The sequence below is a fragment of the Populus trichocarpa genome, chromosome 8 (genome assembly GCF_000002775.5).
Source record: "Populus trichocarpa isolate Nisqually-1 chromosome 8, P.trichocarpa_v4.1, whole genome shotgun sequence".
In the NCBI taxonomy this organism is placed as follows: Eukaryota; Viridiplantae; Streptophyta; class Magnoliopsida; order Malpighiales; family Salicaceae; genus Populus; species Populus trichocarpa.
The window spans coordinates 9572941-9592127 of NC_037292.2; the positions used below are offsets into that span (position 1 = coordinate 9572941).

General features: G+C 36.7%; 1 protein-coding gene across 4 annotated transcripts; it reads left to right on the forward strand.

Moving 5' to 3' along the window:
* Positions 1 to 1896: 1896 nt before the first annotated feature.
* LOC7471458 (uncharacterized protein At4g15970) lies at positions 1897 to 11652 on the forward strand. 4 transcript variants are annotated; one of them, XR_002983355.2, is made up of 5 exons: positions 1897 to 2227; positions 2369 to 2743; positions 3357 to 3838; positions 3923 to 4041; positions 11293 to 11652. XR_002983355.2 is itself a non-coding variant. In XM_024607104.2 (4 exons), the coding sequence occupies exons 1-4, from the start codon at positions 2048 to 2050 to the stop codon at positions 3984 to 3986; spliced, it is 1101 nt and encodes a 366-aa protein (XP_024462872.1). In that variant the 5' UTR covers positions 1897 to 2047; the 3' UTR covers positions 3987 to 4459. The 4 variants fall into 4 exon arrangements, 1 of the variants encoding a protein (XP_024462872.1); XR_002983353.2 differs by lacking the exon at positions 11293 to 11652 and adding an exon at positions 10711 to 11017; XR_002983354.2 differs by lacking the exon at positions 11293 to 11652 and adding an exon at positions 4113 to 4459.
* The last annotated feature ends 7535 nt before the right edge of the window (positions 11653 to 19187 follow it).

Here is a 19187-nt window from a genome sequence, read left to right on the forward strand (position 1 = left end):
CGGGTAAATCCGTCGTACTTTTTAATTGTTTTAGCAATAAACCCCTTTAGAAAATTGACATAGAAGGACGCTCATATTAAATAATACTACAACTTAGACTAGGAATAGGAATAGGAGGTGTGAATTCTTTTCTTTTGAATAATAATAATAATAATAATAATAATAATAAAAAACGTCCCGATTACTAGAGAAATCACACTACATGATAAAAAAATAAAAAAATTAAAAATTAACCGCTTTCATGTATGGCAGCGGGAACAGCAAAATAAAAAACAAATGGCAGCCATCTTTTTATATATATAAATTATCCACACACAGATTCCTATCTCTGTGAGGGTTGGGGGTGGAATCGGGCTTCAAAAAACAGAAGATATAAATACTCGAATAGGCTTCCCACATCGTGGACCGGTCAAGTTCTGTTTATGAGATCAGTTGTTTTTGTTTTTATAAATAAATAAAAGTTTTTGACTATTGATGGTGGAGGGCTAACAATTTGGAATACATCGAGAAATCCCGCGGCTTCTCAAAAATATGTGCTCCTCAAATTTTTATTTATTAAATAAATAAAAGTCTTTACCTATTTCCCAAAAGTGGAATCCCCTGAACAAATTTCACAGCTTCATTTTAATAATTATGTACCGCCAGTCGCGAATCTAGAGTTTTTTTTATGAGGAAACAAATTACTAATAAATACTATATAATTTTTTAATATAATTTATTTTTAACTTGATTGAGTTACATGACTTGAAGCTTTAAATAACTATTCATCTTCAAGGAATTTACGCTTGAAATAGTTGTATAGTAACATGTTAATTTAATTGATGAACCTGCTTGTTTTTTTATTTATTTATTATTATCATTAGTGTCTACATAATAATTAACACAACTACACAATAATAAAGTCATTTGCGTTACACAATAATTCTAAATCTTTTATATAAAATTCATAGTAAAATACACATCAATTAGAATTAGTCACGGTTTTAAAACTCGATTTGACATATTGATTTGAAATTTAACAAATTAATCTAGAATTTAACTGATCTAGGAATAGATTTAGATTAAATTTAAATAAAAAAAACCTAATTGTAACTCGTTGATTATTATTTTTTAACAAAGAAAACATTATTTTGTTTTATTAAAAAAATGAAAAGAAAAATTGGGGATTAACTTAGAATGATCCAGTGAAAACCTGTGATCTGAATCTTAATCCGAATCGACCACTAAAACCACTAAAACGGGTTTAAAAACTATGGATTTAGGTATTAAGTAATTTATCTAAAAGCATGAAATGAACACATTAATTTCACAATTTATTTGAACAAAACCGTCACCTCTGTGTATGTGCGGCTCCATGGTTCTTTTAGGGTAATTTTCTTGATTTTCTCAAAAACACGATAAAACCATACTTCCAAATGCACGTGACCTTAACATGCAGGTCACACTTGTATATTATATTGAACATTTTCTATTTTTTTTAAAAAAACTAAATTTATCTAATGAAATTAGCATAATCCACGTGATCATGCCATAGCTATGGATGGAATAATTTTTCATTTGTAAATGCCATTAATTCAACCGGAAAAAAAAAGCATTAATTAATATGAATAAGAGAGTGATTTTAAACACGAGCAAACTTGTTTTTTTTTAAATTTAATTATTTTTTATATTTTAATTGTTTTGACATGTTAATTTTAAAAAGTAAAAAATATTATTTTAAAATAAAACAACAAGCATAACTACACCTCCAAACATGCCGAGACATATTAGATGTAGTGCTGCACGCTGTTTTAGACTTTAGTGCCGGGAGAAATCCGCTAATTTGGAATGTCAATTAAAACAAGAAAGGAGGATTGCAATGGACACAGTTATTAGAGAAAGACGGACCCACGTTATCCAATCCAACGCTGTTTTGATTTCCAAACCACAAATCCCTCATCTTTACGCTCACAAGGAGCTCAAATATAATTAAACCGTGCTACTTGATGAATCCAGTTACTTTATTATTAAGCTTCCAAACAATCCCATCAGTTTCACCACCGCCTCCATGTTGTCTGAATCCCCCGTGCCCCGTGCCGTACTCGTCTTCGCTTCCATTGCCGTCTTCATTTTGCTCCTCTACGGCGCTTCTGATTCTCCCCCCTTCCTCTCCTCCTCCTCCTCCTCCTCCGGTTACTCCTTTAACATCTTCCCTTCTCTCCTCGGCGGCAGCGATTCTCAAATCCCAGTGAGTGAATAATAATAATAATGGTGAAATCACTATTCAGCGCATTTTAGCACAAATCAAATGACTGACGGCGCATTTTAGCTCAGCAACATAGTTATTTGCATTGAATTGATGGGTTATTGAATGTGATTGATCATGTAGATTAATGGTGGTGATGATTATAATAAGCTGGAGAAAGTTCTGAAAGAAGCTGCAATGGAAGATAAGACAGTAATAATTGCTACATTAAATGAAGCATGGGCAGCTCCAAATACAGTTATTGATTTATTCCTTGAAAGCTTCAGAATTGGTCAGGGAACGCGCAGGCTCTTGGATCATCTGGTGATTGTTGCGTTGGATGAAAAGGCGTATAGGCGGTGTATGGAATTACATACGCATTGCTTTGCTCTTGTTACTCAAGGACTTGACTTTCATGACGAGGCTTATTTTATGACCCATGTCTATTTGGAGATGATGTGGAGACGCATTGATTTCTTGCGCTCTCTTCTTGAAATGGGGTATAACTTTGTTTTCACGGTAATTATTATTATTATTTAATCTCTTTATTTTGCTTGAGGCTGTGATTTTCTTGCTTGTGCAAATTCATCTTCTCTGAGAATTGAGATGGATCGTTGTTTTACTTTACTGCTGTTGAAGCAAATTAGTTCTGTGCTGAAATAGGTGTACAGTCATCGTGTAGTTAATTGGCTTTTGAAAAAGGAAATGTTCGTGCACTGCTTACTTGGAGAGTTTACTGAAACTAGTTTTAAGGTTTTAGAGGTTATTTGGGCTGTCCGAGGTGTCTTGGCAACCTTTTTTTCAATAGTAAAAGAAAGGAATAAGATGGATGGTGTGATGCTGCAAACATTTTCTATGTTACATTGTGAAATGCAACACTTTTTTTTATTCTTCAATCACGAAAGGTTGGTTTTTGACATTTTGTTTAATTATTTTGCTCAAATGGTTGAACTGTACTTTTGTGTTTTTTCAAAATAGAATGGCATTTCCTGTAATAATGCTGCTATTTTTTTTCTTTAATCTAGGTATGCAGATACTCATTTCTGAATGCATATTCATGTCTCATCCTAGTCTGGTCATCCTTTCCTAATTATTCTACTGCACATTCAATGTGTTTGTTGGTTTCCTCCAGGATGCTGATATCATGTGGTTCAGGGACCCCTTTCCACGGTTTTTTCTGGATGCTGATTTCCAGATTGCATGCGATCATTTCTCAGGCAACTCCAGTGACATACAAAACAGACCCAATGGAGGCTTTAACTATGTAAAGTCCAACAAACGCTCAATAGAATTTTACAAGTTCTGGTATTCTTCACGGGAGACCTATCCTGGCTTCCATGATCAGGATGTCCTTAATTTTATCAAATTTGATCCTTTCATTGAGAGCCTTGGATTGAAGATGAGATTCTTGGACACTGCTTTCTTTGGGGGACTTTGTGAACCCAGCAAGGATTTGAATTTAGTTTGTACAATGCATGCAAATTGTTGTTTTGGTTTGGATAGCAAGCTCCATGATCTTGGAATTATGCTTCAGGATTGGAAAACTTTTTTATCTTTGCCACCAACCTTGAAACGATCACTGTCTGTGTCTTGGAGGGTACCACAGAACTGCAGGTGAGTAGACCGGACTTTGCCTGTCTGAATTTGACCTTTTAGCATCCCCTTGATGGACTTTTTTTGTCAATTAATTGCATACAGTCTTAATTCTCTACATCAACATGATTCTCCGGAAAAGAGTGTTCAACAAACTGTGGGACATTGAACTGCGTGGGATACTACTTTGAGGAACACTTCCCCTTCGCTTGCAGAATGAGAAGGTAAGGTTTCTTGTTTTAATGCATCAAGTGATGTCTTACATATATGTTCCTGTGTTTTGTATGTTACATAGTTGGGTGATAAAGCATTGAAATAGCTGAAAGGAAGTATAGAAGAGATACATCAAAGAGAAAGAGAGAAAATGGGCCCTACCTGAATCTCGATGACGAAAGAAGACTCTGCAGAATGTTTGAGGTTGATAGCATAATGCATAATCGCTTTAAGGCTTTGGAATTCCTGTCAAATAGGCATCCTGAAGCACAGATAGTGGGGCTATCATCCAAGTCTCACCTGATATTTCTTGTACACCTCCCCATCTAATCATCTACTTTTCATCAGCGCCAGCCTACTGATATCTGTTCAAAGTTTACAAGGCTGATATATACTTCAAATAAATAGCCAACAAACATTTCATTGCCATACACCATGTATAATGCCATGAATTCAACAGAAAATTGATAATTGCTTTCTGTTGGCAACAAAAGACTGGTGCATGATTCCACGATCCCTATACCACAATGAGAGATCTTCTGTTGCCCATTTCTTGTTTTCAGCATCCAAAATCAAATGAGGAGTAAACAACAAACTGTTAGTGGGCCAACATGAACTAGGCGTAACAGCATCTCCCTCAAATTCTTTACCTTAAACCAATCTATGTCACGAAATCTTCCTACCCAGTATGGCATGCTCCCTAACAATGAGAATTATCAACAACTTTTATCATCCACGCTCACCTAATATCCTTTGCCATCTCCCAAAAGGTGATCCATTTGAAACATTCAATCTCAATGACTATAACAACTCAACCACCTGCATTGCAATATATGTAGCAAATTGTCAACATTTGCAATTGTCAACATTTTTCTCAACCACTCTCAACCACCCTCTCCACCATCAACCACCCTATCCTTTGCAGCCATTATATTTATGTTTTCCTTTCTCCTGTAAACATGTGTAAAAGACAGAAGAGAAAAACGAGAGAGAAGAGAGAGTGCAGTGTGTGTGCAGAGGAAGAAGAGAGAGTGCAACTGTGAGAGTGAGAAAGTGCAGATTTGAGAGAAACACCGAGTGTAAGAGTGAAACACTGGGTTTTGTGGGATTGTACTGGGTTGAGTTGAGTGTTTGTATCATTCCTCCATTAATATACAATCTGCTGCCTCCGTGGACGTACCCGGTTTTGGGGAACCACGTAAATCTGTTTGTTTGTGTTTTATTTGTGTTTGCTTTCGGTCCAGTATGCACAACAATTGGTATCAGAGCATTAGGGAAGCTAGAACACTGAAAAAACACGTTTTTCAGCTCTCTGTTCAAAGTTGCAGAATTTTCAAAGTTCTCAGATCTTGCTTTTGACCAGCTGCGGAGATTCCTCTCGTCCATACGAGTCCGGCGATATAAAGATCGTCGAAATCGGAGTTGAAACGAGCCCTGTAGAGCTCGCCGAAGTTTCGCCGGAAATCTGCCGGAAAAACCAGTCATTGCCGGAATTCTCGCCTGAGAAGACAGCCACGTCATCCGACACGAAGGCGCTGAGTCATCATCCACGTCATCACAGAGGGTCCACATCGCCCTGTCATCAGACACGTCATCAGCCACGTCATCTAACAGTGACAGAATATTCTCTTGACAGAATAAGAATATTCCGTTACCAGTAAGAGAATATTCCCGTGACAGAATATTCTTTATCAGAGACAGAATATTCCTTCCCTGAGTCAACTCGGTCAGATTGGTTTTTTGGCCAACTCAGTGATTTTTTGACCCGTTTTTGGCCGAGTCAAGTTGGTTCCTAGCATTTTCAACCATTCCGGACGCAACCGTGGTGTCCGTTTTGTTAAACAGCATACCGAAGTTACTGTTTTGGCACTTTTGAGCATAAAAGTGTGTGTTTTAACAATTTTGGGATTCCATTTGTAATCCAAAGACGTCCTAATGGCTGATATTCCAGAAGAAAAATCAGCGGGGAATGCTAGTATACCTCCACAATACATCCCGGTATCGAATACCAAATTTGAGGTGGAGAAGTTTGATGGGAAAGGTAATTTTGGCATGTGGAAATGTGAAGTCATGGATATGCTTGTCCAAATGAATTTAGATTTCACTCTAGAAGATAAACCAGAGGATCTGGATGATAAAAGCTGGGAAAGGATAAATCGGTTGGCTTGCAGTTCTATCCGACTTTGTCTTGTAAAGGATCAGAAGTACGCCTTTTCAGAACAAAACTCTGCAAAGGAATTATGGCAAGCACTGGAGGACAAGTTTATGAAGAAGAGTATAGAGAATCGTCTCTACTTGAAGAAAAGGATCTTCCGTTTTCAGCACAAGAAAGGTACTTCTATGAATGAGCATCTAAATGATTTCAATAAAATGATAGCTGATTTGAAGAATTTAGATGTGGAAATTGATGATGAAGATAAAGCTCTACTGTTATTAAATTCACTGCCTGACACATATGAACATCTTGTCACCACTTTACTGTATGGTAAAGAAAAGATTAAATTCATTGATGTGTCCAATGCTTTGGTGAACAATGAGTATCGGAAGAAGGACCAAATTGTTCACAAGGAGTCAACGTCAGAAGCATTGACTGTTAGAGGCAGAACAAACCCTAGAAGATTTCGAGGGCGAGGGAGATCTCGCTCAAAATCCAGAGGAGAATCATCAAACAGACGATATCTTGCAAAAGATGAGTGTGCCTTTTGTCACAAAAAAGGGCACTGGAAGAAAGATTGTCCAATCAAGGGCAACAAGGAAAAAGATGAACCAAATGTGAACGTTGCACGAGATGAGGATGAACAAGACTCTGCATTCATGGTCTCATCACCAGAAAACCATTCTGGTGAATGGGTTCTTGATTCTGCATGTTCCTATCACATGTGCCCTAACAAGCACTTATTCTCGAGACTCGAGGAGTTCGATGGAGGAGGTGTGTTGATGGGTAATGATGATGTGAGTGAGATCAAAGGGATTGGGACTATCCATCTGAAGATGCATAATGGGGTAGTCAAGACACTAACAGATGTACGGTATGTACCTGACTTGAAGAAAAATCTCTTCTCACTTGGAGTCCTAGAATCCAGTGGTTATAAGATTATCATGCATGGTGGAGTCCTGAAAGCAATCCGTGGTGCATTAGTTGTCTTAAGAGGCACGAGGATAGGAAACTTATATTTCCTGGATGGATCTACAGTTACTGGTACAGCAGCTGTTTCCAAAAGTATAGAAGATGATGAAGCAGATAATTCCAGACTTTGGCACATGCGCTTAGGGCATGCTGGTGAAAAGGCTTTGCAAGGATTAGTCAAGCAAGGTCTATTAAAAGGCGCCAAGACTGGGAAGCATGGGTTCTGTGAGCATTGTGTTCTTGGAAAACAGACAAGGGTCAAGTTTGGCACTGCAGTACACAACACAAAAGGGATCCTAGATTATGTTCACACAGACGTATGGGGACCTTCAAAGAATGAATCTCTTGGAGGTAATCGTTGGTTTGTTACTTTTATTGATGATTTCTCAAGACGAGTATGGGTTTACATGATGAAACACAAGGATGAGGTCCTTGATATCTTTCTGAAATGGAAGAAAATGGTGGAGACTCAAACTGGAAGGAGGGTTAAGACTCTTCGGTCAGATAATGGTGGTGAGTACACTTCAGATCCTTTCTTTGAAGTTTGTCAGGATGAAGGGATCAAGCGACATTTTACTGTTCGCAAAACACCACAACAGAATGGAGTAGCGGAACGCATGAACCGCACATTGGTGGAGAAAGTCCGATGTATGCTATCACATTCGGGACTAAGCAAAGTGTTTTGGGGCGAGGCATTAAGCTATGCTCGTCATATTGTTAATCGGTTACCTTCAGCAGCATTAGATGGTAGAACCCCCTTGGAGGTATGGTCAGGCTCTCCTGCAAATGATTATGACTCTATGCGTATATTTGGTTGCTCAGCATATTATCATGTTACTGAGTCCAAGCTAGATCCTAGAGCCAAGAAAGCTATATTTTTGGGCTTTAGTGGAGGAGTAAAAGGCTACAGACTCTGGTGTTCTGAATCAAAGAAAGTGATCTTGAGTAGAGATGTCACTTTTGATGAGTCTGGCATGTTACAGCAAGAGAAATCACAGGAGAAGGAAAAACAGTCTGGTGATGCACAACAGGTGGAGTTGGAGACTTCAGTCATCCCTATAAAGACTGTTCAGACAATCTCTACTGAAGGAGATTCAGATGAAAGTTCAGATGAAGAGGATGCAACAACTCCAGCAACCACACAACAAGAATCCATTGCAACGAGTAAACCGAAAAGAGTTATCAAGAAACCTGCTCGGTATTGTAACATGGTGGCTTATGCACTTCCGGTGATTGATGATGGAATCCCCTACACCTACAAAGAAGCAGTACAGAGTGTAGAAAGTGCAAAATGGAACGAGGCAATGGATGAAGAGATGAAATCTCTCCACAAGAATCAGACTTGGGATTTGGTACAACTCCCTAAAGGAAAGAAGACAATTGGTTGCAAGTGGGTATATGCCAAGAAGGAAGGTAATCCTGGAAAAGACAACATCCGATTCAAAGCGAGATTGGTAGCAAAAGGCTATGCTCAGAAGGAGGGGATAGATTATAATGAGGTATTCTCTCCAGTTGTTAAGCATTCATCAATCCGTATTCTGTTAGCCTTGGTTGCACAGTTTGATTTGGAGTTAGCCCAACTTGATGTGAAAACTGCCTTCCTACATGGAGATTTGGAAGAGGAAATTTACATGTCTCAGCCAGATGGTTTCAAAGTCACTGGGAAAGAGAATTGGGCTTGTAAACTGAAGAAGTCATTATACGGATTGAAACAATCTCCTCGCCAGTGGTATAAGCGATTTGATAAGTTCATGGCAGAACATGGATACACACGGAGTCAGTTTGATCACTGTGTATATTTTCGCAAACTTCTTGATGGTTCTTTCATCTATTTGCTCTTATATGTGGATGATATGTTGATCGCATCAAAGAGCAAGGTGGAGATTGATAGACTGAAAGCTCAACTGAGAACTGAGTTTGAAATGAAGGACCTTGGAGAAGCTAAGAAGATTCTTGGCATGGAGATTCAGAGAGACAGAAGAAAAGGCACAGTCTGTTTGACACAGACCCAATACTTGAAGAAAATTCTACAGAGATTTGGGGTAGATGGTAAGACCAAGCCTGTAAGCACACCTTTAGCTCCTCATTTTAAGCTAAGTGCTTCAATGTCTCCACGCACAGAGGAAGAGCGCAAGCATATGGCTCAAATTCCTTATGCAAATGCAGTTGGTGCATTAATGTATGCAATGGTTTGTACAAGACCAGATATTTCACATGCTGTCAGTATGGTGAGCAGGTATATGCATGATCCGGGAAAGGGTCACTGGCAGGCAGTTAAGTGGATTCTACGGTACATTCATGGCACAACTGATATTGGTTTGAAGTTTGAGAGGGATGATAGACTCGGACAAAATTTAGTTGGTTATGTCGACTCGGACTATGCTGGTGACTTAGACAAGCGTCGTTCCACAACAGGCTACGTGTTTACACTTGCTAAAGGGCCTGTAAGTTGGAGGTCAACGTTACAATCAACAGTAGCTTTGTCAACAACTGAGGCAGAGTACATGGCAGTAACGGAAGCTTTCAAGGAAGCTATTTGGTTACATGGGTTGATTGAAGATTTGGGAATTGTTCAAGAGCACGTGGATGTCCATTGTGATAGTCAAAGTGCTATTTGTCTTGCAAAGAATCAGGTTCATCATTCCCGCACCAAGCACATCGATGTTCGATTTCATTTTGTTCGAGAAATTGTGGATGAAGGGGATATTCTGCTACAGAAGATTGGTACCGCAGATAATCCAGCTGACATGCTCACAAAATGTGTCTCAGGGATCAAGTTCCAACATTGTTTGGACTTGGTCAACATCTCTCGGTGTTGAGCACCTTCAGGGTGCAGCGCCATATGGCGCATCAGAGGCAGCATTGATTGATCACGAGGATTGAATGGAAAAATCTTGCCAAGGTGGAGATTTGTAGCAAATTGTCAACATTTGCAATTGTCAACATTTTTCTCAACCACTCTCAACCACCCTCTCCACCATCAACCACCCTATCCTTTGCAGCCATTATATTTATGTTTTCCTTTCTCCTGTAAACATGTGTAAAAGACAGAAGAGAAAAACGAGAGAGAAGAGAGAGTGCAGTGTGTGTGCAGAGGAAGAAGAGAGAGTGCAACTGTGAGAGTGAGAAAGTGCAGATTTGAGAGAAACACCGAGTGTAAGAGTGAAACACTGGGTTTTGTGGGATTGTACTGGGTTGAGTTGAGTGTTTGTATCATTCCTCCATTAATATACAATCTGCTGCCTCCGTGGACGTACCCGGTTTTGGGGAACCACGTAAATCTGTTTGTTTGTGTTTTATTTGTGTTTGCTTTCGGTCCAGTATGCACAACAATATAATGACATGCCAAATCCAAATTTAATGAAGTCATCCACTAATTAGAATAATCCCAATTTTTCAATTGAAGCATTGGCAGAATAGGAAATCATGGATCGTAAGTATAAATGCATGTTTAAACTCTCTTTATCTTTATGATCTAAAGGAGATCCAAGTGACTTGTTTCTCTTTTAACGGGACTCCAATGACCTTGTTTGTTGCCTGCCTTTTCATCCAGAATTAGAAGGCCCGATCGAATCCTCAAGGCTGTTGTTTTTCCCATCTTCTTATGACCTTTACCATCTTGCTACAACTCTAGTGAAGGATATGTTGGTTTTCATGTCAATGGTGTGCTGGGGAATCTATTATTATACAAACATGTTTTCTCGATGGTACTGTTGTAAAAAAAATCAATCAATTGTAATATATTGCACATGATAATGTTCATATGAATTCATTTGAGTGCCCTTTCAAGAGCATGTCAAAGAAACAAACGATTGTTCTTTTTTAAGAAAAAAATTGACAAATGGATATATTTTAGAGAATGTGGATAAACTAAAAGTATTGATTTTTTTGGACAAGGTACAATTGAGAAAATGTGTAATATATTAGGATACATTGATGGGTTTCCAAAATAAAAAAATAATAATAAAAGTAAAGATCTGTACATTAATGGGTCAATCTGTTTTTAGTTTAAGCTCTGAACATTTATATTTTTTTCCAGAACGATCGTTTCTTTTTTCAGAAACTGGATAGCATTTGGTTTTATAACCTTGTGGCTAAAAACAAATGTCCAACTATTTTCCTTGTGCATTGACAGATTTTATGCTGGAGTTGGAAATTTTTTTGATGAAGCTAAACTGGTCAATCTATAAGTTTGTTGTGATAAAATCTGCTGCTAAAATGTTGGAAGGAAAGTATTTGAGAAGGAAGATTTCTCGTCTTCATTTGAACATTTGGTCCAAGGCAACCAATCTTGTCTTCACTTGTCATCTACTCCAGTAGATAGGCCTAGGCATGCATAGAACATTGCTTTAATCATTGTTGGCTAGTCATGTTAATTAGTTTGATGTATTTCCTCGCTTCAGCATCTATCAGGCTGCGTTTAATTATGTTCTTCATGGTGTTTTGGAAAACTTGCTAGCTAACATTTTTGCTTGAAGTCGAGGTCGATTGATTCTATGCTGCGTAAATGGTTTGTAGTAAAGTTTCGGAGGGGCAATGGTACTTCCCCCCTGCCTTCTGAAGCTGTGTGTTTCGGCGAAGTTCTTGCCTTTGCGTGTTATAGCTTTGCCCTACAATATGCAAAGAGGGACAAATGATATGGGGGTATGACAGCTTGCTTTCCTTGCTTTGTTGAAAGGATTTTCAGCTTCGCGTTGGGGCTGCTGGCAGTTATCAAACAAAGGTTGATTTTCTTCTTCTTCCCCCCCATATGGACTCTGGTTTTTATAAGCTTATAATAAACCAAAAAAAAATGTACGGAAAGATAAGGAATTCGGCAGCATGGAGCTAGTGAAAATCTTTTCTTCAGGCTCACAAAATCTTTATGATCAATTCTATAGCACATTAAAAAATTCATTCATTCGAAGTACGAGCATCCAAGTTGTAATCTTGGATCTAAACTGATATGAAAATGCATTCTTGAAATCAAACAATAAGATGTCCTGAGCTGATCTAATACGACCACTCATCGTCGAACATAAAATAACATATCACAAGAGATCATTCATCCGGCAGAAATCCCTAGTTCACTCGCAATCTGAATTGAACCCCAACTGTTTCATCCCAATACATGTGGCTGATTATGGTACATCCAAAGCTTTCAAGAATTCGCTATCTCGCGTGAAATTCCGGCAGAATTCACACGAAACCAAGTAACCAAATCTGCAAATACCATAAAAAAAATAAAAAATAAATAACAGCCTCCGGTTGCTTTATACGAAGTCAGCCGTCCGAACTCTGAAGAAAACTTTTGACTATTCAAAAACTAAATGCACAAATGCTTTACAAACTACACCTTCAAGTGAACACGCTACCGGGGGAGAGATAGAAGAATACCACCAGATAACGGAGTTGGCTGTAGCAAGGTTCTGAAAATAACTTTCAAATGTAAGGAATACCTGCTGAACCTCGAGAATCAAACAAAGGCTTCGCAGGCAAGTTAAAAAAAAAATGAAAAATGTAACTAATATTCTATGAGTACATAGGCTTTATCTACAGCCACTATCAGATCCAATCACTCACGGCTTGCAAGAACACCCTCATCCCATGTTCAGCACACCCATGCACATGGAGAATTGGCATGGAATTAGATTTCTATACCAAATCACTGTTATTGTAGATCTGTTGAGATTAAAAAGAGTTCCATAACGAATCGAGTACACGGACCTTGCTCCATCAAAATCAATACAAACGAAGTGATCATATCACCACCCATCTTGGAAATGGCCAAAACAGACATCACCAGACTTGAATAGAATCAACTTTTTCCACTGGCCTTTCCCTTCCAAAAGTTTGCAAACCATCTATCCCTGGTATGAAAATAAAACCAACCCTAGATGTCCAAAGAAACAGAGAAATGCTCAAAAAACAAAGTCTGAACTGCAATAATTTCCACACCAACAATAAAGGGCGCGGCGGCAGTTTAGAAAGATGAGAACTGGATGTAGAGCAAAAAAATGTACTACATCCATTTGGTCTTGATTGGAATTATGTGAACCTTTTCTTTCTTTCTTTCTTTTTTTATTTTTGCGGGGACATGGACAAGAAGAGGATATAGAGCAGCGACCCTCACCATCCTCAACAATAAAAGGAAAGTGGCAGTTCAGAAAAAAGGGCCCTGGACGTTGAGCTAAAAAGTGCACTACATCTATGGTGGTCTGATTGAAATTATTGGGCAATTTTTTTTTGAGGATATGAATGGGAAGATGATACAGTGCATAGACCCTCACCACCCCCACCCCCACTCGCACACGCCCACCACGCACAGGCACAAGTGGATATATTGCCTCTTTCTAAAGTAACTTCCTAAAAGATTCCCAACGCAGTCAGAATGTGTACCAAAAATCACCATCTCTTAGGACTAAGTTTCACCTAAATATGTATAGTTTAATCTCTGAAATGCTTCCGAAAGGTTAATGTTATTGAGCCATCCAAAAATGGAGATTGTAGTGCTAGACATAACCACAATATGACCTCAATGCAGTCACTAAGAACGATTCTATCTGAAAAGGACTCAAAACATGGTGCCTCGTACTATGCAAGAGGATGATGAAGCTGGTCATAGAAAATTAGAAATCCTCTTCATTTGAAAGTCACCAGTCAAGTTAGGAGGAGGATAAGGGAGATGACATGAGACCAACCTTGCCATGTATTACATCATCCCTCCACGATCCCTGGAATACATCCCCATGGTTGAAGTAGAATGTACCTGGACCTGATCTCTTACCATAGCACCACATACCATCATACATTCTTCCATCCTCGAGGATCAGATGACCCCGTGTAAATTTAACTTAAGCAAGTGGGCTCTGATTTCTTCTACTACAGATGAAACAAATATCACCAATTCTCTGAACAATTCAGGGCTATCAGTACCTTCCCTTCTGGAAGACCTCCTTGGCACCAATCCCTGTATACAGCTCCCCTGTACTGCATCTCCATAATAGGAATCCACTTCTTTAGTGAATCTCGCTCAGCTCCCTGTGTGAAAATCAGACAATCAGATCAGAAACAGATCAAATAATCTCAATGATCTAGAGGAAAGTTTCAAGATTACCAGAAAGAAAGAGGAAGAGCTAAAATTCTTCAGGTTCATGGTTGCCTGTAAATATCTAAGTGAAATTATCGTTTCTGCATCAACCACATATCCCAATTTACAACTAGCATTTTTAGACGATAAGTTTGACAAGATACTGGACAGGATTGTCCATTTAAAATTAAAGTTGACCACTCCAACAATTAACCAACACAAGCAGAATGTCTTGCTTCAAACAAATAGTTTTTCAGAAAATAAGGACCCAAAACTCGACTTGCATTTTTTAACCTGTTTTCATGAGATGAAGATTACCAGCATAGATGCAGCACAAACAGAAAGAATTCCTTACTTCTTAGGCACTTCAGCATCTTCACCCTTTAACAGTGTAGATACATTATTAAAAATCCCTTCATTGCTTAGTTTTAGCATATAAAACAATTTAATCAGACTAATAGCAGCCCCAAACATATGAGAGTTATAGTTAAGGAATGTACAAACAAGGATAATGGCCTTTGAACAAAACTTTACAAACTGCGAAACTTCCATATCCCTTGGATTATTCTTTATTTGTTTTGTGCTGCAAAAAAAGAAAAGAAAAGAAGAAAAAGAAAAAGAAAAGTAGTACCAGCATAAGAAAATTAGAAACACAAACCTTTTTCAAGAACCTTTTCTTGCAATTGAACATTCTAGGAATCTTTGATCTAAACATTGCTGCATGAACACGATTTTTTTTATAAAAGAAATACAAAAAGATCTATAAATAAAATAAAATAAGAAAAAAATTGCAGCGATGGCAAGATCGGAGGAGCGAAGGCGAGAACTGGAAAGGCGAGTCGAAGAAGAAATCAACGAAGGCATCCTTCCTGCTACCAGTGCTTATTACATGAACGAAGTCTTTGCCGGATTATTCTCCTCCCAAAAACTCACACCGTCGCTTTTAAAACTCAATGAACCATCATCGTCATCATCCTTCTATGGACTTGCTTTAAATGGAAGACGACAACGCTCATTGCAATTCAATCTCCTACGAGGCAGCAGCGAGCGATGCAAGTAGATGGCGGTTTTCGAAGAGATAGAAACGGAGTGAAAGCTCGTCTATACAGGAACATCCATGGAAATGGACAATTTTTTTTAAAGAATTTATTGCATTTATGTAATTAAATCAGCGAGGGTTTAGAATTTTAGAAAATGAGGAGGGAATAGAGATTTTTGTTTGTGACCCACTCAACTCAATTACTCAGCTGCTGAGGGTGAAATAAAGAAATACTAATTGCTGCAAGATTGAGTGACTTTCCTTTCGGGACGGTTTCACTACCCGCTTGGACCTCGGCCCGGTTCTTTCAAGATTACAACAAGCCTCAAACTCTCAAACTTATATATATTTAATATCAATGAGATCCCAAACTTCTAAAGTTTTTCAATTTGGTCTCAATGATTCTGATAATTCTCAGTCAGGTTTTTATGCTGATGTTAATTGACCTTTTCTTGTGTGTGTGTATATATATAAATATTCAAGGCTATATAGTATATTCGATCTCGACCTTTGCATTGCCGACATTATTTCTTCCCGAGGTGGTGTGCATACTACATGAATTTTATCCCTTATTTCATAACCGACTAAAGTTTTTTTATTATTATAAAGTATAAATGATAAATATATTATACTTATCTTTAGAATCTTTAATTAAATAAGAATCATGGATCATTATCCGATCGAGTAACCCTTTCCGCCATTAGCTTAAACCCGCTGTTCTTCCTGTTAATCCTGTCACCTTTATTATGCCTTTCATTTTTGTTTTCCTGATTGTATATACATCGTACTAGTTGGACTTATTTGGTCCTTCCCAGGAAGTTTCCTTTGCATCTCACTCGAAGCCACTCGTATATATTTCCACTAGGATTCCAAACCTTCTTGAATTCAACAGATAATCAAATTTGGAACTTTAAATTTGAGGTGATTTATTGAATTCCTCATGTAGAATTTTTGAAGACACCAGGGCCGTCCCATGATAGAAAAGAAAAGGCTTCTCGTGATGGGAGAAGCTATTGTCTTTGTTTTCCATTGACTTCCGGTGCTACCCAGAGTACTCTTCATTTTGAACTGTACCCTCGCCCTCATGCCAGAAAACTACATCTCAATAGATAAGATAAAAGAATATGATTTTATTATATTCATTGTTGTAAGTTTATGGCGTCGGGATGATTATTTTTTCACATCAGGATGGTTAAGAATGATATAGATTGAAATAATAATAAAATTCTTGTTTTTTATTGGTAAAAAAAAAATAGAAGTGACCACCTAATATTTTGATCACTAGAAACCGTAATTGGTTTTAGAGTCTAGGTAAAAGGATTTGTCTAATGTATGTTGCGTTGCAGTGATTAACCTTCCAAATCTGGATCGTCATGAATGACGTGGATGAAAAAGATAATGAATTCTTGTTCTTTATCAGTAAGAAAAAGAAAATGAAACTTGTTGCCTAATATTCTGGTCAATAAAAACCCTAATTGGTCTTAGAGTCTGGGTAAGGGGACTGATTGCGTAAAGAAAATGTATTAGTACCACTGATACACATTACATAAGATAAGCTACATTATTTATTTTGTCTTATATAAACTCTTAAATCTGGATTTTCATGAATGATGTGGGTGAAAAAGATAAGGAATTCTTGTTCTTTATTAGTAGGAAAAAGGAAATGAAACTTTTCGCCTAGTATTCTGTTCAATAGAAACCCTAATTGGTCTTGGAGTCTGGGTAAGGGGACTGATTGCGTAAAGAAAATGTATTAGCACCACTGATACACCTTACATAAGGTAAGCTGTATTATTTATTTTGTCTTATATAAACTACAAAAATATTATGTTTTCTAACCGTTGGTTTGTTTAAGGTTAAAGAAAAGTCATCAGTAAGGAGGTCCTTATCTTATCATGTTAAAAACCTAATTGATCTAATGCTAACATAAAAAATAAAATAAATTATCTTTTTATTTAATATTAGAAACATGTCTTATGTATAAGTTCATAATTCTATATATTAAAAGAAGCAAAAATATTTTGTTTTGTTTTGTGTTTTTGTATTTTTGAAATATAAGCCAAAATCCTTTGGAATTTTATAAATTTATTGTAAAATCCATACAATGTTTTTTTTTTTAAAAAAACATGTCAAAACATTTTTTATATATTTTTTTTAAAATGCTAAAATAATTTTAAGATTTTTAGCCATATGAAAAATAGGGAAAATACTTCTCATTTTTTTGGGCTTTGTTTAGAAAAAACCTATTTTTTTAAATAAAATTACAAAAAATAAGTTTAAGGTGTATATTCCAAATACTGATATGTTTTTTTTTCTTTCAATATTTTTTAAATTTTTTTGTATTTTATTTTATGAAAAGCCCAAATTAGATAACAACATTCTTTACTATCTGCATCACCGTGTCAAAACTTGCTTATAATTATGATACCGGTAACTTATTTTTGTCAGGTTTTTGACCTATAGCGTGGCTTTAAAATAAAAATAACAAGTTGATTTTAATAATGTTTTTTTAATTATTTTTTTTATAATTTTAGATTATATTGATGGATTGATATCAAAAATAATTTTTTAAAAATAAAAAAAATATTTTTTTATATTTCTAAAAAAAAATACTTTGAAAAACAACCACTACCATTATCACAAACATTACTTTCATGTCTTGTATTTTATTAGTAATTACCATGTTATTTTTGGTTTGTGAAAAATAACAAGTTATATTTGATCCAATAATCATGAAAACATGGAGAATTCAAATATTAATCAATCTAAAATTCAAATTATAAACTTATTTATAAACCTATTTATCATTAAATTTGTTAAATTAAAAACCATATTGATATAATAGATTAAGTTGTTGGATGAAAATCTTAATTTTATATCACCTATTTAATAAAAATATAACTTTCCAAATCGATTGGCTATTTGTAAGACTATTACTCGATTAAGGCTATTTGTAAGACTATTACTCGATTAAGTTGGGTTTTCTTCCACCGCAATCAAACCAATAAAAATATAATTGAACTGATATGGATGATGTAGCATTTCTGGTTCCCTTGGGTGGATTTGTCATTTCAAATTCGCCGTCCGACAGTATAAAAAGAAAAATAAAATTAAAAGGGTTGGTGAGAGTACATAAAGAAATAAAATAAAAACGGATGAGATAGTGCTGTGCCGCCGTTATTGAAAATGAAAAACACAGCGTGTCCAGTTCTAACAGAACACTATCATCCTCGTGATGCCAACACGCTGTTGTGTTGTCACTTGATGGTCTTATTGTCTGGACAAATCCTCGTCTCAATTGACAATCTATATTTATCTCCATCGTCAAAGTGACCAAGAATTCTCCTCTTTTTTTTTTTTTTTTTCTCTTTGATATAATTGTTACGTTTTGCATTTCCTATTGTATTAAATCTTAACCAGTAGACTGCATGCTAGAGTGAATGATAGACTAGCCTATGACCAGGGTTAATTATTTTTCTTTGTTTACGGATAACTGTTCTTTATCTAGGGAGCGGTTGGTAGTGCGTTTCTACCTGTGTTTTGTGAAAATTTGAATTTTTTTTTTGTTAAAATTGAGTGCGGTTTGTACTTTTTGGATCGTTTTGATGTGCTGATGTCAAAAATGATTTTTAAAAAATAAAAAAACATCATTGGCATGCATTTCGGCACGAAAAGTTATTTGAAAAGCACCCGCAACCACACTGCCAAACACGCTCCTAATTAATTAAGAGGTGGGTTTTATGTGAGGTCTTTGACGACCGTAACTATAGTACTCCACCTCCACTAATATTAATTACAAGTTAGTCATTCTCTAAACCATCTAGATGGTGATCCAGTGGTAAAAACTTGAGATCAAGAAGTTTGTTTTTTCTGTGGTTTCAGGTTCGAGCCTTGTGGTTGCTCATATGATGGCTACTAGAGG